Source organism: Salvelinus alpinus, chromosome 6 (genome assembly GCF_045679555.1).
Source record: "Salvelinus alpinus chromosome 6, SLU_Salpinus.1, whole genome shotgun sequence".
Lineage (NCBI taxonomy): Eukaryota > Metazoa > Chordata > Actinopteri > Salmoniformes > Salmonidae > Salvelinus > Salvelinus alpinus.
In genome coordinates this window covers 29,108,560-29,133,239 of record NC_092091.1, presented here as the reverse complement: position 1 = coordinate 29,133,239, position 24,680 = coordinate 29,108,560, and the positions used below count along the sequence as shown (strand labels likewise).

The following is a 24,680-nucleotide window of genomic DNA, read 5'->3' as shown; positions in this document are numbered from 1 at the left end:
CTGACTAGTGAGTTGGGTCTCACACCCCATGTTTTGCTCAGTCTGGAGTGTGTCTCGGGGAAAAGAAGTCTCCTTAGATCACACGGTGGACAGCGGTAATGACCTGGTTTGAACTCTGGGAAATCATATCCTTGGAGGGAGAGATTTCAGTAACGACACTTCAGTAAATACACCGCTCCTCAGTAAAAATCACTTTATTGGTCAATTGCACCCTTCGAAAGACACACATGCATACATATACACAAACATATACATATTATCGGGAGGTGCGTGGTGGCTGCCACACTGGGTGCCCAGGGAGCTGCTGTTGTATGGGGTTAAGTGTCTTGCTCAAGGGCATAACAGCAGGCAATGGCATCTAGGATTTTATACCAGCAAACCCTCCGGTTGCCAGCTCACTTCCTGACAGATTTTTCCTGTCGGACCCGGGATTCGAACTGGCAACACCTCTCTAACCCCTAGCGTACCTGCTGCCTCTGTGAAGAGAGTTTGCCTGAGCTGGGCAGATACACTGTTAGACTTTAATAACAAAAAGCGTGTGTGTGTGAGACGGTTATAGCAGTGTTTCAATGAGGAACAACAGAGCACTGGAATATGATTCAGGCTGTGATCTCTACCGTATGACACACACAACCCGAAACTCTTCATACTGTGTGTTTCCATGCTAGGAGGTGATTTCAAAAGGAAACAAAGGGACCCTGCACAGACATGTTTCTTCCATTAGACAATGTGTCAACCAGCCACCCACCACACTAGCTCTTGGTCAGGGCGCTAGGGTTAATCTACACACCAGCACTGGAGAGCCTCTTGATACTGACTGTCTCTATTGATGGCGTTCTTTAACAGCAGTCAGTCATACAAGAGTCTAGAAACACTTAACGTTCCTGTTCTAAATGACATATAATTGCATTGCAAGAATTATACTGACTCCCTCCCATCTCTATCTCTCTATCTATCTATAGGGGCTCCACCAGTTGTACTATGACCCTAACATTGAGAATAAGAACCTGGCCCAGAAGTGGTTGATGCAGGCTCAGGTCTCCCCTCAGGCCTGGCAGTTCTGCTGGGCTCTGCTCAGCCCTGACAAGGTATGAAATGCCCACATGCGCTCGCACACACACAAATGCACGCACCTATACATAACCCTCTCTCTCCTCCTAGGTTCCTGAAATCCAGTACTTTGGGGCTAGTGCCCTCCACACTAAGATATCCCGCTACTGGTCTGATATCCCTTCTGACCAGTATGAGACCCTGAAGACTCAACTCTTCTCCCAGATCGCCTGCTTCTCCTCCGGATCCAAGATGGTGGGTAAATGGATAGACAGTTGGTTGGACAGTTGGACTTATTAGATCAATAAAAATACTAGTGATACACCGATATTATTATATTTTTGACCAATACCGATATCTGATATTTTCCTTGCCAAATAACCCGATACCGAAAACCGATATTTAACATTTTAGCGGCCTTTTAAGCATTCTAGTGCAGTTAAATATTTAAAACACACACAAACGAACGCAGCGGTCTAAGGCACTGCATCTCAGTGCAAGAGGCGTCATTACAGTCCCTGGTTCGAATCCAGGCTGTATCACATCCGGCCGTGATTGGGAGTCCCACAGGGGGGTGCACAATTGGCCCAGCGTCGTCCGGTTTTGGCCAGGGTAGGCTGTCATTGTAAATAAGAATTTGTTCTTAACTGACTTGCCTAGTTAAATACACCCACACCACACTGACCAAAAAGTTATTTTGTTGGCATTTACGTATGTCCCCATTATCAGTCAAACATAATCAAAATCTATTTCTTTCACTTACTTGCTATGCTGTTTCGTTGTTCATTTGTTCAGTCATTTCATTCTCAACCAGGTTTTCTATGGAACGCCGTTTGGGTCTTTGCGTGTCAAAAAAGATACACGTCAAATAAGCTTGTTGACCAATCAGGTCCTGAATATGACTGCACGTCACATAATAAATTAACTCGTTCATAAATGTTTTACGTAGTTATTACACTATCACTCGTATTTCATATGTCACAACGATTCATCGATACGTATGCTATGATGCTGGTAAAGTTGTCTCGCGCACCTACAGTTCTGGTCATAAAAAAAGCTAGCTAGCTCATGGATGCAAACAATCTGTTTCAGTAGCTATCGTTAGCTAGATAACTATATAGCTAGGTGTCATCTAAAATAACCCTAATTTATAAGAGTTCTTATTTGAATAATGGTGGTCAACCAATCTATGTGAAGCTAGCCACGATAAGGATTAGCCACAATAGTGGATTTTGCAGTTAGCCTTCAAAATAAAAGTATGTCATTGACAGTGATGCAAATGAATACAACTCGTAGAGTTATGTCATAATTTAATAGATCATGATAAACGAGGTTGGAATGTTGTTATATAGAATCAACAAAATACTAATTTGTTAATTTGACAAAAATCTGAAATCACACTGGATGTATATATACTTTAGAATTGCATTGAGGGCATACTTATTTCACTGTACAGCCTTACCTATGGATTGTGGATCAATGACATGAGGTATCAGTCTACACAGTGACACCCAGAGAACATTAGCATTGTTAGGTTCTTATTCTTCAGAGTTAATAACTCACGGACACTTGAGAAGCTTTAACCAAGTTTAATTCTTCCCAAGGGTTCTGTACAGCTGTAATCAGACAGCAAAACATTTCAGACATCAGTTATATACATCCTACTTAAGACACTCCCTCTCTCCATCCTTAGTTTATGCCCAAGAGAAAGAAGGTAACCAGATACTAACCCTGATTACTCCCTTAAGGGGAACGGACCTCACCCCTCACCTCCTGACCTCAACCCCTCCTTCACCTAATCCACAGCTATCCATCTGTCTTCCCTATATCAACACATCGCTCTCCTCTCCTCCATCAAACACATTCCAAAGCCTTCTGGGTTGCTACAGATTCTTTCTATTCAAGGCTTCGTCTCTATCATTTATTTAATATCTCAATGTTCAAAGTTTAGCCGATTCCAACAGCATCTTAGCTCTTATTGCGGGACTCTGAAACAACTTTGAATTGAGCCACATTTATTGTCACCCTATGTGTATTGAACACTATTCCAGAGGAAAAACAATACTGCGTGGATGTTTTGGAGTCTGATAACTCTGAGGACGTTGGGAAAAAATATATTGGGTATTGAGTAGACTGTTAACCCATTTCATTGATCTCCAATCCTTAGGTAAAGCTGTACATTGCAATATGTAGGTCAATACACCCAATAGGCTGACTGGGGAGGTGATTTCACACAGTCACAGTCCCGCGTTAAGAGCTACAACGCTAATATTTGCGTAATCTCTTCACAGTTGTGTTCTGTGGGTGTCATCGAGTAGACTGATACCCCATCTCAGTGCTTCACATTCCAACCTTGTTTAACATTATCTAGTCTAAATATTGCATAATTCCACCAATTGTAACCGTCTGCATCACTTTCAAAGAGGTACTTTTATTTTGAAGGCAAACCGCAAATTCCACTATTGTGCCTACTCCTTATTGTGGCTAACTTCACAACACATAACCTGGTCAGGTCGAGCCTCACTAGCCAGATGAAGCTAGCTGGCTGCTTATAACGTTAGCTTTGGGCAACAGGGTTAAGTAGCTGGCTAGCAATTTATTTTCATGAACTGAAGTTAAATTTCAATAGGTGAACAACAAGTGGCTCCCTAGTTAATAGTTACTCACAAGGATTCCTAAATCATTGCTAAGAATAGTGAAAATGACTGCAGTTTCTACTGGTCATTTGTTTTCAGGCTGGTTGTATTGGTACTAGCTAGGTACCAAGCTAAAGCTAGCTAGCTACCCCAGAAGATGCGGTCGAACAAATAATGATTTATTACCAACGCGGTATAGTAAACACACCGTTCGTGGTACAGCTTTGACAGTGCGACTGATAGTAGTGGTGGTGCTTGGCTTGCACGTGCAAATTCAGAACACACAACATTCTATAATAGAACTGCGTTATTTGACGTGACAAATTAAAAGCTTATTTAACACATCAAATAGTGTTAATTGATGTGTATCTTTTATGACACGCAAAGACCCAACGGTGTTCAATAGTATGTTGTGAAGCTAATAGCAGTGACACTATTACTGCATCACTACGGTAGGGCAACATCTGAACAATAGTGCACTTGGTAACGTTAGTGTGTACCGGTGCTCGACCAGTCGCGAAAGCCAACATCACCCACGACAGGGAACGGTTGATTGTCAAGGGCAATGGATTTCGACTGAGTTGTCTCGCTGAAATTCTTACTCTTTCAAATGACTGCTCAATCCACACAGCAGACATTGTGGGCTAGGTTAGGAATGCTGTGTTGCACGTTTAGCGCAAAATTTTACATGGCGTCATTACGTCATGTACCTTATGTAGGTATGCACGTCAACTTTGACATCGTTTTTTCACAGCGCTGTTAAACTAGACATCGGGCCAATATCAACGTTGGCATTTTTAGCTAATATATTCCAATCCGATATGTTCACCGATATATCGTGCATCCCTAAAAAACACACATAACTGGTGGTAGCTACGTGCCTTAAACCATCAAGCATAAAAACAATTGTAAAGTTGTTGACTTACAAGACGTTGTGGTCCTGTTTCCAAGGTGCTAACGCGTCTGTGTGTGGCGCTGGCCTCCCTGGCCCTGAACACCATGCCAGAGGTGTGGCCGGGCGCCGTGCCAGAAATGGTGCGTGTGTTCCAAGAGGAGGGAGGGGGGGTGGATGGCCGGGCCAGATGTCTGGCCCTGCTGGAGCTTCTGACCGTCCTGCCTGAAGAGTTCCAGACCAGCCGCCTGCCACAGTACCGCAAGGGACAGGTGAGTGGGTGCTAGAGACTGAAGGGTGCCAATGGGGACAACAAAAAGGCAGACGGGCACACACAAAAGGACAAGTGGGGGGCAGGTTAGTATTTCCTGTAACCTTGTGTCTTTCTGTCTGTAGGTGCGAGGTGCTCTGGGTCGAGAGTGGGGGTCAGTGTGTCCACTGCTCCAGCAGCTGCTGCGTCAAGAGGACAGTCCCGGGGCAGTGAAGGCTCGTGTCCTGCGCTGTCTGTCCTCCTGGGTGCTGCTGGACGTCCCTCTCAGTGAGAGTGAAGGACTGGTGGAGGACTGTTTCACTGCTCTACCAGACCCCGAGCTGTTTGAGACCGCCGTGGAGGCTATTGTCAACGCCATATCACAACCAGACTCCCAGAGGTGCGTCCGAGCCAGTGGGAGGTTGAGTGGGTGTGTCAACCAGAGTATGTAAGCGGAGCAGCGAGGAGCGGAGTGTGCCCAATGGGAATCTCGCCCCGCTTTTGGCTGGAGCGTCGGCCTTCTCGCCTGCTCCAATTTCACTCCAGTAGCGCTCACTTCATGAGCTCAGGGCATGCCAGGCCCAGCATGCATTTTGTAGTCTTTGTAACACGGAACCCAAACCGGCTGCGTTTGTCCCCCTACACCAAACGCGATCACGACACGCAGGTTAAAATATCAAAACAAACTCTGAACCAATGACATTAATTTGGGGACAGGTCGAAAAGCATTAAACATGTATGGCAATTTAGCTAGTTAGCTTGCCCTTGCTAGCTAACGTTAATTTGTCCTATTTAGCTAGCTTGCTGTTGCTAGCTAATTTGTCCTGGGATATAAACATTGAGTTGTTATTTTACCTGAAATGCACAAGAACCTCTACTCCGACAATTAATCCACACATAAAACGGCCAACCGAATCGTTTCTAATCATCTCTCCTCCTTCCAGGCATTTTCATCTTTGAACTTATATGGTGATCGCATCTAAACTTTCATTGTATTACCACGACAACCGACAACAAAGTTCGTCTTTCAATCACCAGGCACGTGGGTACCTACTTCTATAAACCAATGAGGAGATGGGAGAGGCAGGACTTTCAGCGCGATCTGCGTCAGAAATAGGAATGACTTCTATTTTAGCCCTTGGCGTCGCAGACGTTTGTTGGCGCAATAATTGAATAACATGGATTTCTACATTTATTTTGCGACGCTCGCGCACGCGACGTGTCCGGTCTGGTCAGCATGTAAGTCACCTTGCTTTAGCTACTGTCATGTAGTTAACTAAATATTTCCATAAAGAAATTGATTAAACACACAGGTGCAAAATCAAGGTGACTTACAAAGATGAGGACCAAGAGCAAGAGAGGGAGTGTGGTGATGTAGTGTCCACAACTAAAGAATCATTGTGGAATCTGAAAATACATGTATTTCGAATGCATGAAGGTGTACTTACTATGTGCACATGCTAAAAGAAAGGAACGAGGTGGGTGGGATAACTGTCTCGTTTTTCCCCCTATTATCTGTACAATAGACCATAATTGATTTTGGCCCAATAGACCTGGCATATTCCCACGTCCAAGGAGCTTTACGTTTTTATTGGGTTATTTTGCCTAAAAACGTTTAGGCCTACCTAATACAAGGGAGAGAAAAACCAGCGCTGCATCTCCCCAGCCTGGCAAAAGTGGCCAAAAGGGTGTTTAGAATCCCCAGTTGCTCTGCGAGTGTGGAGAGGATATTCTTCGCTGCTGGCCTGCTCTCCAGGCACCATCACATGAGCCTGAAGCCACAGACTGGCCAAACTCATGTTTAAAAGGCACTGAAGTCATTTTTTGTTTAATTTGTATTTAATTCTAAGTAAATCACAGCAGATATGCACATTTTATAGACTCTAATGATTTTAATACAACAAAATGTTGTTTAAATGCTGAGCGCTTTATGTTCCTACCAGCCTATTGTGTCACACTCACAAATGCTTCACAATGTATTTATTTGTAGGCTATAGCCTTGAAATAATTAAAACAATATAGCCTTAATTTTTGTTCATTCTTAGGCTCCTGACCTATTTAGTGTTTATATGATGTTTTAATATGTCATGTAGCCTATTTGAAATGATCTGGGCTTCTTACATTCACTTTTTAATGTTTATTCAAATACTTTTCATTCAAATCCATATGTTTGGTACTTCAAAACCAATTGGTAGGTCCAGGAAGTCACAAAAATAATTGTCTGTTGGTTAAATTGTGATTTTAATGAATGGAGTCCATTTGGAGCAGCAGTTTTCTTCCATTGTGAGCGTGGAGTGGTTTTTAGTGGAGTGGTTTTTAGTGGAGTGGTTGGAAAGGACATGTAGTACCGGAGTGATGCGCAAGCTCCGCTCCGTCAGCGATTGAGCGGAATTTCCAACCAAAGAGAGAGAGATGGGAAGGGAGCAAGAAAGACATCCAGGGAGAGATGACAGCCAAGAGGACAGTGCGGGTATGGGAAGGGCATCTGAGAGAGGGAAAGAGAGAGGGGGGGAAAATAGCGATGCAGAGAGAAATACAGGCAAGGGAGAGTTGACAGCCGAGGGGAGGATGGAAGAAAAGAGGTTTACTGAGGGAGAGAATGGAGGGAGTACATGGAAAGTTGACTGCCAGGAAGGGAGGAGGGAAGGAGAGGAGGAGGGAGGGGGGCATTTCGAGGCTGGCTGGTGTTGCCATGGTTACACAGCTGGGGAGCGATGTCATCATGCTCCGATTGGCTCCGATGGCAGGCACCCAGTACCCCCTCCCGAGAGACGGGGAGGGAAAGAAAGATGAGCAAGGGAGAGGAAGAGGTGCCACATCCACCCGGCAGGTTGGAGCTATGATTACTCTGCTGACAGGCCTGTTCTCACACGCACAGCACACATTACTTCTCTGTTCAACTTCTCAAGTCTCCTCATCATGCATGTTGTTTTTATTGGTCTATAAGTAAGGCCAGTATGACTGTAGGAGGAATGAATATGAACCTCATATTTCTCATTCGTAGTGTCATCCATCCTGAGGCAGAAACACTCCACATTTGATGGTTGTGTACATTTTTGTGTCTGTTTGTGTGTGTCCTTCCTTCCTCTTTCCTTCACTTACAATGTTTCTCTTTCTCTCCCTTTTCTGTCATTCCCCCTTTTCACCCATTTCCCTCCTACTTAATTACTGGACAGGGGAAATTAGTTGCCTGGCAACAAGACCGTTGGACCAATAGCATCCTCCCAAATGACTTCACTGTAATGTGTTTAAACAGAGGGAAAGGGACGAAAAGAGGGAGGGGAAATTAGGTGCTTTTAAAAGAAAAATCCACCCAAAACCACTCATTCCTTTTAATTTACATTGTTAAATAACACTGTGAGAACAATATTTTTCATTTTAGCATTATAATAAGGTTGGTAGCAACATGGGAAATCGTTGTGGAAATCTGTTGCAGCTCAAGTCAACTACAAAATCTACAGTGAAATTCTCTCTCGATGGGCTAGGTAGCTAGCTAGCAAGCAAACCTAGCTACACACAATAATACCAAAGACATTATCAGCATGTAAAGTAGCTAGTTGGCTGTAAAGTAGCTAGTTGGCTGTAAAATCGCCTAAACAAACTGCACTATCAATTTAGGAGTCTACAATCTCAGTATGTTCAACCTGCAGATCAATGTGCCTCAGAGTAGAGTCTGACATTCACAACGGCTGATATACTTTTGAGGGGAGAGCATGGGCAACGTTTCCTGTGTCAATGGGCTGCACGGTGCATTCTGGGCGATTTTGGGACAAGGAGCGTTCTCCTTCAAGGAATGAAAGGGAGTCTATTGGGCACTAGCTCAAAAATCCAACATTAGCACGGATTTCATCAACGAGAAGTAAAACATTACAAATCTTTTCCCGATTATGTGAGGTAGTTAACTTGCTATCTGTAATATCGTACAGGTTTGGAATCGTCACATTACGTACTTTCGAAGAAAATAGGCACGTTTCTCGACAAAGTGCATTCGGAAAGGATTCAGATCTCTTGACTTTTACCACATTTTCTTATGTTACAGCCTTATTCTGAAATCGATTAAATTGTTTTTTCCCCTCATCAATCTACACTGCGATTACAGCTTCGAGCCTTCTTGGGTATGACGCTACAAGCTTAGCACACCTGGATTTGGGGAGTTTCTCCCATTCTTCTCTGCAGATTCTCTCAAGCTCTGTCAGGTTGGATGGGGAGCATCGCTGCAAAGCTATTTTCAGGTCTCTCCAGAGATGTTCGATTGGGTTCAAGTCTGGGCTCTGGCTGGGCCACTCAAGAACATTCAGACTTGTCCCGAAGCCACTCCTGCATTGTCTGGGCTGTGTGCTTAGGGTTGTTATGTTGGAAGGTGAACCTTCGCCCCCAGTTTGAAGTCCTGAGTGCTCTGGAGCAGGTTTTCATTAAGGATCTCTCTGTACTTTGCTACGTTCATCTTTCCCTCGATCCTGACTAGTCTCCCAGTCCTTGCCAATGAAAAACATCCCCACAGCATGATGTTGCCACCACCATGCTTCACCATAAGGATGGTGCCAGGTTTCAACCAGACGTGACACTTGGCATTCAGGCCAAAGAGTTCAATCTTGGTTTCATCAGACCAGAGAATCTTGTTTCTCATGGTCAGAGTCCTTTAGGTGCCTTTTGGCAAACTCAAAGCGGGCTGTCATGTGCCTTTTACTGAGAAGTGGCTTCCATCTGGCCACTCTACCATAAAGACCTGATTTGGTGGAGTGCTGCAAAGATGGTTGTCGTTCTGGAAGGTTCTCCCATCTCTACAGAGGAACTCTGGAGCTCTGTCAATGACCATCGGGTTCTTGGTCACATCCCTGACCAAGACCCTTCACCCCCGATGGCTCAGTTTGGCCATGTGGCCAGCTTTAGTAAGAGTTTTGGTGGTTCCAAACTTCTTCCATTTAAGAATGATGGCGGCTACTGTGTTTTTGGGGACCATCGATGCTGCAGAAATGTTTTGGTACCCTTCCCCAGATCTGTGCCTCAACACAATCCGGTCTCGGAGCTCTACGGACAATTCCTTTGACCTCATGGCTTGGTTTTTGCTCTGACATGCACTGTCAACTATGGGACCTTACATAGACGTGTGTGCCTTTTCTAAATCATGTCCAATCAATTGAGTTTACCACAGGTGGACTCCAATCAAGTTGTAGAAACATCTCAAGGAGGATCAATGGAAACAGGATGCACCTGAGCTCAATTTTGCACATTTTGCAAATTTGCAAACCTTCTAAAAACCTGTTTTCATTTTGTCTTTATGGTGTATTCTAAGTAGATAAGGGGAAACATGTATTTAATCCATTTTAGAATAAGGCTGTAATGTAACAAAATGTAGAAAAGGGGAAGGAGTTTGAATACGAATGCACTGTATCGGCTACTTTAAGATATATCATGGAAATAGCTTTTGATTTCTATGTGAAAATGTGTTACGGGATTTGCTCCAGTGGTTTTGTTGGTAGGTCTACATTATGCTCAAATAGCCACAATAGCCTATTGGCTAATGTCTAAAACTGTAAGGGTACAGTCTCAGTGTTCACTATAAACGCTCGCCAGAAGTTGCACAAAATACTCACCGTGTTCAATTTCCACTCACAAAACCTAAAATTTACTCAGTACCCCATAAAATTATAGGGAACATTGATAGACACTCACACTCTTAAATGCACAGTCACTCAAATACTCAACCCATTACCCTCTGAATAACATACACACACACACACACACACACACACACACACACACAGGGCTATGTTGGTCATGGAATTTTGGATAACGGTAATTGGCCAGCCAAATGACCGCGGTCTCTAATAACCGTTCAAATAGCAACACATTTAATTTTTTTACCCACATTTTCTCCTTTCCTCGGCTCCTGACTGCATTTGTTGCCATAGAAATAGAATAAATGGTTCAAGTAAATGATGGCATAGTGGTTGGACTGGCATCCATTGCTAGTGTACCCATAGGAGCAAAGCTGGAATTAAAAGCAGGAAATGTACCCATAAATATGTGCTGTTATTTGATGATTCAACTCAACTGACATTACAAAAAATACAGTCGTGGCCAAAGGTTTTGAGAATGACACAAATATGAATTTTCACAAAGTTTGCTGCTTTAGATATTTTTGTTAGATGTTACTATGGAATACTGAAGTATAATTACAAGCATTTCATAAGTGTCAAAGGCTTTTATTGACAGTTACATGAAATTGATGCAAAGAGTCCATATTTGCAGTGTTGACCCTTCTTTTTCAAGACCTCTGCAATCTGCCCTGGCATGCTGTCAATTAACTTCTGGGCCACATCCTGACTGATGGCAGCCCATTCTTGCATAATCAGTGCTTGGAGTTTGTCAGAATTTGTGGGGTTTTGTTTGTCCACCCGCCTCTTGAGGATTGACCACAAGTTCTCAATGGGATTAAGGTCTGGGGAGTTTCCTGGCCATGGACCCAAAATATTGATGTTTTGTTCCCTGAGCCACTTAGTTATCACTTTTGCCTTATGGCAAGGTGCTCCATCATGCTGGAAAAGGCATTGTTCGTCACCAAACTGTTCCTGGATGGTTGGGAGAAGTTGCTCTCGGAGGATTTATTGGTACAATTCTTTATTCATGGCTGTGTTCTTAGGCAAAATTGTGAGTGAGCCCACTACCTTGGCTGAGAAGCAACCCCACACATGAATTGTCTCAGGATGCTTTACTGTTGGCAGGACACAGGACTGATGGTAGCGCTCACCTTGTCTTCTCCGGACAAGCTTTTTTTCCGGATGCCCCAAACAATCGGAAAGGGGATTCATCAGAGAAAATGACTTTACCCCAGTCCTCAGCAGTCCAATCCCTGTACCTTTTGCAGAATATCAGTCTGTCCCTGACAGTTTTCCTGGAGAGAAGTGGCTTCTTTGTTGCCCTTCTTGACACCAGGCCATCCTCCAAAAGTCTTCACCTCACTGTTTGTGCAGATGCACTCACACCTGCCTGCTGCCATTCCTGAGCAAGCTCTGTACTGGTGGTGCCCCGATCCCGCAGCTGAATCAACTTTAGGAGACGGCCCTGTCACTTGCTGGGCTTTCTTGGGCGCCCTGAAGCCTTCTTCATAACAATTGAACCGCTCTCCTTGAAGTTCTTGATGATCCGATAAATGGTTGATTTAGGTGCAATCTTACTGGCAGCAATATCCTTGCCTGTGAAGCCCTTTTTGTGCAAAGCAATGATGACGGCATGTGTTTCCTTGCAGGTAACCATGGTTGACAGAGGAAGAACAATGATTCAAGCACCACCCTCCTTTTGAAGCGTCCAGTCTGTTATTCAAACTCAATCAGCATGACAGAGTGATCTCCAGCCTTGTCCTCGTCAACACTCACACCTGTGGTAACGAGAGAATCACTGACATATCAGCTGGTCCTTTTGTGGCAGGGCTGAAATGCAGTGGAAATGTTTTTTGGGATTCAGTTGCATGGCAAAGAGGGACTTTGCAATTAATTGCAATTCATCTGATCACTCTTCATAACATTCTGGAGTATATGCAAATTGCCATCATACAAACTGAGGCAGCAGACTTTGTGAGAATTAATATTTGTGTCATTCTCAACTTTTGGCCACGACTGTACATTCCATTGCATTCGCCACATCAGTTAACATAATTTGAATGAACATTCTATATTACCATGGATGTGATTTTGGCACAATGCCAGGCAGCCATTGGGAGTGTACCCATGAGTTAAGGCTGGTTGAAACTTCGCCTATTGACATGTCTGTCGATAGTTGGCGCAGTGACTTCATGAACATTCAATTGTCGTCCGACGTCAAACTTGTCATTATGAAATAGTATATACTCAAAAACGACAGGCTGCATGACATCAGCAGCCTGGTGGTCCAAAATAACATAACTGCTGTATTTGAAATCAAATTTTATTAGTCACATGCGCCGAATACAACAGGTGTAGTACAGTGAAATACTTACTAACAAGCCCCTAACCAACAATGCGGTTTTAAAAAATGTAATAAATGAAAGTAACAAGTAATTAAAGAGCATCAGTAAAAAACAATAGCGAGACTATATACAGGGGGGAGGGGGGGGTAGCCATTTGATTAGATGTTTAGGAGTCTTATGGCTTGGGGGTAGAAGCTGTTGTGAAGCCTCTTGCACCTAGACTTGACGCTCCGGGACTGCTTGCCGTGCGGTAGCAGAGAGAACAGTCTATGACTAGGGTGGCTGGAGTCCTTGGCATTTTTTTGGGCCTTCCTCTGACACAGCCTGGTATAGAGGTCCTGGATGTTAGGAAGCTTGGCACCAGTGATGTACTGGGCCGTACGCACTACCTACCTTGAAGCTCTCAACCTGCTCCACTACAGCCCCGTCGATGAGATTGGGGGCGTGCTCGGTCCTCCTTTTTCTGTAGTCCTGACATGCAGGTCATTATGCATGTATATCACATGAGGTTGGTGCCACCCTATTTGGGGAGGACAGGCACATGGTAATGGCTGGAGCAGAAGATTGGAATGGTATCAAACACTTGGGTTCTATGTGTTTGATGCCATTCCATTTGTGCCGTTCCAGCCATTATTATGAGCCGTTTTCCCCTCAGCAGCCTCCTCTGATGTGTATTACTTCCTCCCATTCCTCCAGTCAAGTCACAGGTAGGCCTTTGCAAATATGGGCTAATCATCTGTTCTGTGTAGTATTCTATCAAACACTGAACAGTGTGAAGTTAAATTCAATGTGTTTTATTGAGTAGAAGTGTGAATTTCAATGACAGGTTTTGCGAGAACGTTTAGAAAATGTGAACAAGCGTCCGGGGGACGGGCGAACAGGATGCTGGTCCATTGATTCTTTTCCCACTGTGGTATCTCGATTCTACTCGGTATCGTGATGCCTGGTATCGTTTTTATAGTTTTGGTATCGTGACAAGGTGAAATCCCTGAGCAGGTTCGTTCGTCTCCAGCAACTGAGTTAGGAAGGACGCCTTTATCGTTGTAGTGACTGGATGTATTGATACAACATCCAAAGTGTAATGAATAACTTCACTATGCTCAAAGGAATGTTCAGTGTCTTTTTTTCTTTTTTACTCATCTACCAATCGGTGCCCTTCTTTGCGAGGCATTGAAAACCTCTCTGGTCTTTGTGGTTAGATCTGTGCTTGAAATTCACTCCCTGACTGAGGGACCGTACAGATAATTGTATGTGTGGGGGTACAGAGATTGGGTAGTCATTCATAAATCATGTTAACCACTATTATTGAACACTGAATGAGTTCATGCAACTCACTATGCACATTTTTACTCCTGAACTTATTTAGTCTTTCCATAACAAAAGGGTTGAATCCTCATTGACTCCAGACATTTCAGCTTTTAATGTTTAATTAATTTAAATGTTTTACCAACAAAATTCCACTTTGACATTATGGGGTAGTGTGTGTAGATCAGTGACACAAAATCTGTGGAAATAGTCAAGGGGTGTGAATACTTTATGAAGGCACTGTAATTATTCAGAAGCCAGAAGCAATGATACTGGAAGGTTGTCCGGATCTGTAAACACACACACACCTGCATCATACAGTGTCAATTGTAGGGTAAGATGGCAGTTTGAGCTTAATCAGAATAGCAGAACAGGAGGTCAGGAGTGTGTGTACATGCGTAGGAGTGTTGCTTCTGTATTCTGTTCACATTGTGTCCGACCTCCAGCCAATCTCTATTTCCCTCTTAGAGGGTCAAATAAAAACATGATCTAAATGAGAGATGGTGTGTTGGTGCTTCCGGAGAAAAAAACAATAGATTTATTAGAAAGGACTGAGATGGCAGGAAGAGCAGACCAGAGTAATTTAAACCTTCAAGAGAACTGGAGAAATGAAACAAAGAAACCGAGTGATGAAGCTGGTAAAAAGTGAAAGATTTCTGTGTGTGCGCGCAGGTGGGTTTGAGTAGAGATTTTTCCCCTGGTATGTGAACTAACCCATCTCTTTGTCTCCCTGTGTGTGTGTAGATATGTGAACACGCTACTGAAGCTGGTGCCCCAGGTCTTGTCCCTGCAGGAACAACTAAGAGAGGCAGTCCAGAACGGAGACATGGAGACGTCACACGGAATCTGTCGCATCGCTGTCGCGATGGGCGAAAACCACTCCAGGTGCGTGCGCTGTCCCCACATCAATCAATCAATCAATCCTTTCACTTCCCCTCCTCACACTGCTTGGTGACGACATTGATGCTTCTGGGTTTATTCTCACAAACCAATCAACAAATAATCAGATCAGATGACGTGTTCAGTTTCAAGCTCAGGCCCACCCTGGTAAACAAGCTGTTTGTTATTGTGTGTTTCTGTCTCCGGAGGCGTCATGTCTCCCTGTGTATGTCAATGGCTCCAGTCTGAACCCTTCAACTGTCACACTCTATCTAGAGAAACAGCCCTGCCTGTCCCACCTCACCTCACTCTTCCTGCGCACTGACCTAGTTTTCCTGGCTCTGTGTCTGTTTCTCTCACTCTCTCCCTTTTCTCTTCTCTCTCCTTTTCCATCTCTTGATCTCAACCCCCCCAGGGCTCTGTTGGAGCAGGTAGAGCATTGGCAGGGCTTTCTCGCATTGGTCAACATGATCATGTTCTGCACTGGGATACCAGGACACTACCCAGTCAACGAGACGATCAGCTCCCTCACACTCACCTTCTGGTACACACTACAGGTATGCACTCTACACCCATTAACACTGTAACCCAGGACACTTAACTTTACACCCTAAACCCAACTACCCTGTTCAGAATAACAGCACTTAACAGTACACACTCTCGCTCTCTCTCCAGGATGACATCATGTCGTTTGACCTTGAGAGACAGGCGGTGTATCTGCAGGTTTATAGACCAGTGTATTTCCAGCTGGTGGATGTTCTGCTGCATAAAGCCCAGTTCCCCTCTGACCGGGAGTACGCATCATGGTCCTCGGATGAGAAGGAGCAGTTCAGGATCTACAGGTACAAGAGTGGGGATGGGGTTGTGTGGGTGAGCGAGCAAGTGAAATGCAGTATGCCGACAGGTCTATTGCTGGGTGTGTTTGTGATTGTAACAGCCTGTAAGTGAAGTAGCAGCTGAGGGCACACATTTTGGATGATAATGTTTGAGTCACAGATCATCAGATGTTCAGAAGCACATTACTAACAGCACATTATAAAGTGATGCCCTGTTGTTAGTCCCTGCACAGTTAAATGGCACCTTCTATTTCACTTGTTTTGAGGTGTAAACACAAGATTATTTTGTGTACTAAATTTACGGCAGTAGACAACAGCAGCGGACCCAAAACTGAACCTTGTGACACACCACTTTCTCCACCCTCCCCCATAGCATTGATTGTTCCACCTCTATAACAAAACCTTGCTTTCTGTTGGTGGTATGCATTACACTTCTGTATTCTAAGACTTAACACATTTGTGTGTTCCAGGGTGGATATCTCAGACACTCTGATGTATGTGTATGAGATGCTAGGAGCTGAGCTGCTCAGTAACCTGTATGAGAAACTAGGACGAATACTGACCAACACAGAACAAGCCTCGTCATGGCAGGTACGGTACACACACATTCAACAAACACACACACACACACTGAACACACTGTCTGAAGCCTTTTATTGTCTCCTCCAGCATACAGAAGCGTTGCTGTATGGGTTCCAGTCTATAGCGGAGACGATAGATGTCAACTACTCTGATGTCATCCCAGGCCTGATCGGACTCCTCCTCAGAATCAACATCAACAACGTCCAACTGGCCGACACCGTCATGTTCACTATCGGTAGGTACTGATCCGCTCATACGTGTTCACGATAGGTATTAATACAGTGATACCTGTCATTTTGTTGTGTGTTCATCCAGGTAAATAATAAGCGGGAAAAGAAGAGAAACTAATTGGACAGGAGAACAGGAAAAGCACCTGTCTCATGTAGCATAAAGTGTTCAGTCTCTTTTCATCCACTGTGTTCTTCTCCCTCCTGCCTGTAGGAGCTCTAGCAGAGTGGTTGGCGGACCACCCGGTGATGTTGAGTAGTGTTTTACCTCTGGTACTCCAGGCCTTGGGGAACCCAGACCTCTCCATCTCCTCGGTCTCCACACTCAAGAAGATCTGCCGAGAGTGCAAATACGACCTGCCACCCTATGCCTCCAACATAGTGGCTGTATCACGTGTACGTGTGTGTGTGTGTACCGTATATGTTTTATGTCTAAATTAGTGTTTTCTGAATAAAATTATTACATTTAAGTCAATATTTTATTCTTCTGCTTCTGCTATCCTCTCTCTTCACAGGAGGTGCTGAGCAAACAGATTCACAAGGTCAGTCCCAGTCCTGTCTGGAGATGCAAGCCATAACCCCAATGTCCCGACTGGACCCACTCTACTGTATACAACATCCTGGAGAATCATTTATAGTGAAATTCAGGGACAGAGTCAAACTTTCAAAAACTTTATTGCCTGTGCATTTGGCACATGCAACAATGAGCATATTCAATACATTCAAATGAACCACAGGGAGTACATCAGACCATAGAATCAGTCAGTCCATTCAGTCATGAAAACAAGGTAAGAGCTGGTGACAAGACTGGATGGTAACTAGCAAAAGACCACTTATCAAATCACATTTTATTGGTCATGTACACATGGTTAGCAGATGTTATTGCAAGTGTAGCGGAATGCTTGTGAGGAGTTGACACAAGGAGTCAACCTTTCAAAAGTCCTGGAAATGTGTAACAATGTTCTCTCCTCTTCCTCTCGCTCTTCTTCCTGCTCCCCTCCCTCCCTCTTCCTGCTCCCCTCCCTCTCTTTCTCCCTCCCTCCTCTTCCCTTCCTCTCCCTCTCCAGACCAGTCAGTGTATGTGGCTGATGCAGGCCTTAGGCTTCCTGCTGTCTGCTCTGCATGTGGAGGAGATACTGAGGAACCTGCACTCTCTCATCACTCCCTACATCCAACAACTTGAGAAACTAGCTGATGAGACGGTACACACACACACACACACACACACACACTGTGGTAACAGTGTTATTACAGTGACATATTTTCCTGTCTCTGTTGGACTGCGGCCATATGAACAGACTGTGTCTGCATGGATGCACTACACACGAACACACACGCTTCGCACACACACACTCTTCTTTCTTTTGTTTCTTCCCCCTCTCACTGTTGGACTGTGTCCATATGAACAGGCGTTGTATCTGTGTGACTCCACTGCAGTTGAACATTTCTCTGTGGGACCAGATTGGCTTCATCACCACACCATTGGTTACTGAATCACAGGGCCGTAACACACACACACCACATTCTTTATTAAATGTCAGGTCTAATGAATCCAAGCTTTATCAGAGCAAAAAAATAAGGATTTGGCATTTTCTCAAAAAAAGAAGCTGACATTAACTACAAACAGGGATGTGACATTATCAGTGTTGAATTAGTATTTCTCCCCTGATCTACTGTTCTGGAGTCAGCAGAGACCTGAGTGTCTGGGTGAACACAGATGTCAGTTCAAATGAAGAGTTTCATCTCTTGTGCTCACTTTCTCCTCTCTACCTCTCGCTCTCTGTCTGATGTATAGCCATAACATCAGACTATGGAATCAGGTTGTCTGTGCAGCCTAACAAACACTGGCACCCTAAGGCAAGAGATGAAACTGCTCCTCCACTATGTAATTAGCTACAAGCAATGTCTGTTTTTATGCATTTAGGGTGGTATTCTGACTTAAATACTGTGCTCGTCATTAAAATGTTCACCCATTGACGTCTCTGAATGATTAAGGCATAAATCCAAGTTGAACATACCCATCTCAAATGAGCGTGTGTTCAGTTGCAACATGACCCGTTGCTCGTTAAGAGAAGGGTCGTCAGCCCAGCCACATGACTCCTCCCTTGTACTCCACAGCTCCGTTGTCATGGATACCGAGCGGTGATTAAATGGTTGCTAATGAAGCTTTAATTAGTGTTGTCACCCTAGAGAGAGAGAGAGAGAGAGAGAGAGTGTATGTGTGTGAAATCTGCAGAAAAATGAAGCCATCAACTGACTGACGCACCCAAACTTCTGTCTTTCACTGATCCCTATTTCCCTTCTGTCCTTTTTACTTCATCCCTCCCTTCATGGTCTTTCACTGTCTTTTTGCTTCACTCGTTAACTCGTTCACAAAAACCAACAGATAGAAAATGATTGATGGCAAATCTTGTTTCAGCTTTTCTTCGGAAAGCTATTGACTTACTCTCTCGCTCCCTCTTTCCCTCTCCAGCCCAACCCGTCCAATAAACTAGCGATAATCCACATTCTAGGTCTGCTGTCCAATCTCTTCACTACGCTGGACATTAGCAAACAGGAGGACGAATCAGCAGAGAGCGCTGCTCCCCCTGTCAAAACTGCCCCGCCCCCACCAGGGCCTAACCCGGTGAGATGCACCTTCATCATCATCAGCAGCACTCAGCCACACGCAACCTCTTTTAACGGGAACGTTCATCCAGTTTTCATCATTTGTTCCTCATTTAGCTAGTGTTGTCAAACTAACCTGTGTGTTCTAGGTGGTGGTGGTCCTACAGCAGGTCTTTGCTCTCATTCAGACGGTCCTCAGCAAGTGGCTCAACGACTCTCAGGTGGTGGAGGTGAGACACGAACACACACACAACAAAAAAAAGTGATGCGTTGACTCAACAGTTTCAATAAATGATCTGCACGTTCATGAAACATAAAAAAATCCAGTCTGAACCAGCTGAAATTAAACTCTCATTTCACTCTCCGCTCCCTGCCCTCCCATCTCTCTCCCGCCTTCCTCCCAGGCCGTGTGTGCTATCTTTGAGAAGTCGGTGAAGACTCTCCTCCATGACTTTGCCCCCATGGTGTCTCAGCTCAGTGAGATGCTAGGACAGATGTACAGTACCATACCACAGGCCTCAGCACTGGACCTCACACGACAGGTACATACACACACGCTTGAGAACACTCGCATACACCATACACACTCACATGCATACATTCAGAGGCGCACCGATGTGAAACCGTCTGTGGTTGTGTTTGACAGATGGTCCATATATTTGCCAGAGAGACGGAGCACTTCCCTCCCATCAAGGCTCTATTTGAGCTGGTCACCTCAGTAACACTCTCCATCTTCCAGCAAGGTAGGGGGTCCTGCAGGGGAGGGGGAGGGGGGTAATCTCTGCCTGCTTTTGTTTTGGGTGATTTTGATTGACAGACAAACCTGCACACACTCCTGCTTTCACAGGAGAACAAGGAACATGGCTTCCATGAGAAATGCTTTAAGTGTGTGTGTGTCAACTAATACCTGCATAGCACAAGTGGAAACCAGGATGGCTGCATCTCAATAGTCTAAAGTCCTTGTCTTCTCATATTGCTTTCACCTGCCCTGTGTTTTTAGATGAGGGCAGATGAAGGGGAGGAGATAAGGAGAGGAACCCACGTTAGACTGTTGAAATGCATCCTCTGTCCTCCTGTGCTGCTATGGAGAATTACACAAGAACGTTTTGTTTTTGAAGCTGATAATATCCAGTGGGTCTTACCTGAATACTGTCTGCCTCTTCTCCCCTTTCAGTTCTCCTCTCATACCCTTCTCCCTCTTCTTCTGCTTTGTCTGTTTTTGATTGATAATGGCTGCCTCTCCTTTTTTTAAATTTTTACTTTCTTTCTGAGCAAGTGTCCTTCAATGTTGCTCTGTAGCCAGTATTTTATACAATATGGTGCAATGTTACAAAACATAAGAGAATGTGGTTGCAGAACAACGTTCATATAGAAATGTATTGTGTAGAAGAGACATCCATCTTTTACAGAACGGGGACTTGTGTGGGCTCTATTCGTTGCATTTCTATCTGGGTTGCACCCCACTGAATAAGCCTGTAAGGTGGGGGTGTGTATGGGGAGTTGAGGGATGGGGTCTTGTTTGGAGTCTAGGAACAGCGAAGGGAAGGGTTGCCTCCTAAGTGTTCACCTTTTTGGGGGGTGGTTAATGGTCAGGGGTACTATCCCCTAGGCACATGGTGGTTGTAAGCCACACAGAAAAAACTGATCTTGCCTATCGTATTACACGGTGGAGCTATTAGCAAGCCCCTAGTGTCTAGGGGAGATGCCTAGGGCTTTGGGTGGCTAGTCCAAGAGGCGGGGGATTGATTTGGGACTTGACGCCCCTTTTCTCTGAAGCGTTACAGTAACAGTTGCCTCCTGGGTTCCCCACTCCAAAGCCACTTTTGTTATTTTTAGGTTTATTTTTCTCTCGTTATTCTTTCCTTTTTTTAAATCTCCAAATGGAACCCATGTCTCCTTTCTCTGCCTGTTTTCTGTTCGTTCAACCGCTCACTGTTTCTCCCAAGACTCTTCCAAAGCTTCACATGCCCCTCCCTCTCTCTCCCCCTTTGTTTGTTCTTTACTCACGTGTGACAATTATTTCAATGAGATATTTTCGGTTCTCTTTTCTTTCCACATGACTGTTGAATCGGTTGAGTTGCTGTTTGTATATTATTATTCTCTTTATTCTTTATGATTTGTTAAGTTTCATCTTTATTATATTTTAGGACCCAGGGATCATCCTGATATTGTTGATTCATTTATGCAACTCCAAGCTCAGGTGTGTTTTTGGTTTCTTATTTCATTCACTTTGGGTTTCTCTCTCGTTCTCTCTCTCTCTCTCTCTCTCTCTCTCTGTCTCTCTCTCTCGCTCACACACACTCTCTCAAGCTCTCTCTTTCTCTTTGTTCTTTGTTAAAGGGTCTGAGGGTGACCCATCATAATGGCATGGCAGAGAATAGACAGTAGGTGGTGGTATTGAAGGACGGACTCTGTCTCCTTCAATACTCAGGGCTCTAACCATTCTGAGGGAGTAAGGGTCAGCGTTCACCAAGGTCTTGTCCAGTAGGCACAAAACATGACAAAATGCTTTGTAACGAGGAGGGACTACCAGAATGTGTCCAATAATAAGCATGTTCATGTTCGGTTGTCTTCTGAACATGACCCTGGGATGTAGTTCCCTGTGACCTCACTGGTTAGAATCCCCTAGCCACGCCCCTTTTCGGATGTCATTCCAACCCATAGCCAATCAAAGCCACAATTAATTAATATTCCATTAATTAATAAATTCAGGCAAATTGGGTGCCCTCTGTTTTTTGTTTGTTTTTGTCTTCCTTCTACATTCTTCCTTTAATTTCTATCTTTGGATAGAGCTGATCTCCATCTCTCCTCTCCTCTTCCCTCGCTCCCTCTCTTTTCCTCCATCCTGAATGAGTTCATTACAGTATCAGTTGTATTTATCCGTTCATGTACCTTACTTACTTATGTTGCATATTCAATCCAACCAGGCCAAAAAAAGGGAGAAAAAATTGTATCAGAATGAAATTGATACAAACAGCAGCTACAGAACCATCATTGCCTTTAGTTTGACTTAAGTTTTAAATAATTTTTGTTTGATTTCCTCCAGTTTGCTTGCTGAGTTTTCATTGGAGCAGAGTTGTGTACTGTATGAGTGATAGTTTATCGTAGAGCGAGGGAGTGGGTTAGTCTAGCCTGGTAGCCTCCACTGTTTATCTGCTGTAGATGACTCCTTTAGCCCAGTTCTCATTCACTCCTCAAGAATTTAAAAGCATTGGGATTGGTGTAAGAAACACTTTGTCTATACCAATCCAATACTGTTAAATCCCAAAGGGGGAGTGAAAGAGATCACACTTCAGGGAGAAGGGGGACAATCAGAATTTGGCTTTTGTTGTCATATCTATGTCCCAGAATTCTTTTCCTGACCTTGTGGGCAAACAGTTGGACATGACAATGACAAAGGAGTTATCTAATGCAGACACAGTTCTGTCTACGAGGCTAGGAGAGTGGGGGGTTCAGTATTTTCCGGGGTGGGAGGTAGGAGTTGGGGTGTACCCCTGGAGTAGGGGAATAGACTCCTGCCCTGTGTCATGCCTCTGTCTGCCTCCTACTGTAGGCCCTCAAACGGAAGCCAGATCTCTTCTTGTCTGAGACTCTTGACGTGAAAGCTGTGTTCCATTGTGGTAAGTGTGTGTTGCTTTGCTCCCGCACACACACGCTGCTCATTGTATGTGTTGCTGCGTTTCTCTTAACACACACACACACTTTGTCAATCGTTTGTGCCTCTGAGATCCACAGAGATTGTGCTGTAAACATCTGAAGAGCAAAACTGTTAGTTTTTAAATAGAAATGTGTATTTGGATGTTTCTAATACCCTCCCCTCTCTCTCTCCTCTGTAGGACTACTGTCACTGAAATTCCCTGAGGCTCCAACAGTCAAGTCTACCTGCTTGTTCTTTGTGAGTGTACACACTAGGGATGTGAAAAATGTACAAATATTCTTAACGTTTAAAATGCTATTTTCTTTAGCGTTTAAATATATTTTTTTCTTCATAAAATGACCTGAAATTAGAATCCAGATATGGTTCTGCGTTTGACCGCTAGGGGGCAGTGCAGTTCAATCTACCACAAACCTGGCTACCTACCTACCTGTCACTAGTTACCACAGCCACAAAGCCTGCCTATTTCTGCAATTTATCTTCTTAAAATGTGATTTTTAAACCTAACCTAAACCATAACCACACTGCTAACATTATGCTTAACCTTAAATTAAGACTATACGATCATTTTTGTTTTCATACATTTTTACAATATATCCAATTTTGACTTTGTGGATGTGGTAACTATGGGAACCCAGCAGACGGCGCTCACCTTACTGCTGTCCCCCACCCACTCAGCAACGATGGTATTAATGCCATTTTAGGTTCTCTGTTGTGTGCCTCTCCTCCATGTCCTTAGTTGTCAGTACGTACTTCATGTCCCACTTTTCATCAATGTGAAAGCTCGTCACAGTGATTTATGACGGCTTGTTCATATACGGCCATCAGGGCCGTCATGTTTTTTTCACATGGCATCTTGTGGTCTGGTTCTAGATAAGCCAATTGACAATGGCTGCATATCAACTGCAATCATTTCTATAATCAGCTCTGTGATTTTCTCACTCCTTTCTCTTATTGCACTGCTGCCCAGCAATGAATTGGGTCTCACGTTGCCTCCTTTCAGAATTGCACCTGTACTGCCACTGTAGCTCAATTCCACCTCGCAAAGTTTGTATTTCGTTAGCTTCTCATTTAACTTCTCAAAGTATTGCCATAGAGGACTTCGTTGTTTACGCCATTTTTCTAACTGTTAACAACGATGACGTGTGGCGCTCTTTGGCAAATATATGAAACAAAAATATAAACAATTCTACTGAATTACAGTTCATGTAAGTCAATTGAAATGAATTCATTAGGCCCTAATCTCTGGGTTTTACATGACTGGGCAAAGGTGCAGCCAGGCCCAGCTAATCAGATTTTTTATTTTTTATTACCTTTATTTAACTAGGCAAGTTAGTTAAGAACAAATTCTCAATGACGGCCTAGGAACAGTGGGTTAACTGCCTTGTTCAGGGGCAGAACGACAGATTTGTACCTTGTCAGCTCGGGGATTTGATCTTGCAACCTTTCGGTTACTAGTTCAACACTCTAACCACTAGGCTACCCTGCCGCCCCATGAGAATGAGTTCTTCCACAGAAAAAGGCTTTATTACAGACAGAAATACTCCTCAGTTTCATCAGCCGTAAAGGTGGCTGGTCTCAGATGATCCTGCAAGTGAAGAAGCCTGATGTTGAGGTGCTGGCCTGGTTACACTTGGTCTGCGTTTGTGAGGCCGATTGGACGTACTGCCAAATGGCCATTCCTGCAGTCAGCAAGCCAATTAAAGGCTCCCGCATCTTGAGACATCTGTGGCATTGTATTGTGTGACGAAGCCGCACGTTTTAGAGTGGCCTTTTATTGTCCCCAGCACAGGAGAAATAAGCTTTTTGTGCGTAT

At 44.1% G+C, this 24,680-nt stretch overlaps 1 protein-coding gene across 3 annotated transcripts in view; it reads left to right on the top strand.

Annotated features, from left to right (window-relative positions):
• LOC139578498 (importin-13-like) overlaps positions 1-24,680 on the top strand; it is a 44,981-nt gene that overhangs the window by 12,868 nt on the left and 7,433 nt on the right. For 2 of the 3 annotated variants that reach the window (XM_071406177.1, XM_071406176.1), the window contains exons 2-20: positions 963-1,088; positions 1,162-1,305; positions 4,638-4,850; positions 4,975-5,228; positions 14,823-14,963; positions 15,373-15,514; positions 15,633-15,799; positions 16,264-16,384; positions 16,463-16,610; positions 16,817-16,998; positions 17,118-17,144; positions 17,670-17,804; positions 19,076-19,228; positions 19,359-19,439; positions 19,614-19,751; positions 19,856-19,952; positions 21,357-21,409; positions 22,763-22,829; positions 23,046-23,104. In XM_071406177.1, coding sequence (XP_071262278.1) covers positions 963-1,088; positions 1,162-1,305; positions 4,638-4,850; positions 4,975-5,228; positions 14,823-14,963; positions 15,373-15,514; positions 15,633-15,799; positions 16,264-16,384; positions 16,463-16,610; positions 16,817-16,998; positions 17,118-17,144; positions 17,670-17,804; positions 19,076-19,228; positions 19,359-19,439; positions 19,614-19,751; positions 19,856-19,952; positions 21,357-21,409; positions 22,763-22,829; positions 23,046-23,104 — 2,448 coding nt within the window. The remainder of the gene's footprint in view (positions 1-962; positions 1,089-1,161; positions 1,306-4,637; positions 4,851-4,974; positions 5,229-14,822; positions 14,964-15,372; positions 15,515-15,632; positions 15,800-16,263; positions 16,385-16,462; positions 16,611-16,816; positions 16,999-17,117; positions 17,145-17,669; positions 17,805-19,075; positions 19,229-19,358; positions 19,440-19,613; positions 19,752-19,855; positions 19,953-21,356; positions 21,410-22,762; positions 22,830-23,045; positions 23,105-24,680) is intronic. The other variant, XR_011675562.1, reaches the window with a different exon arrangement.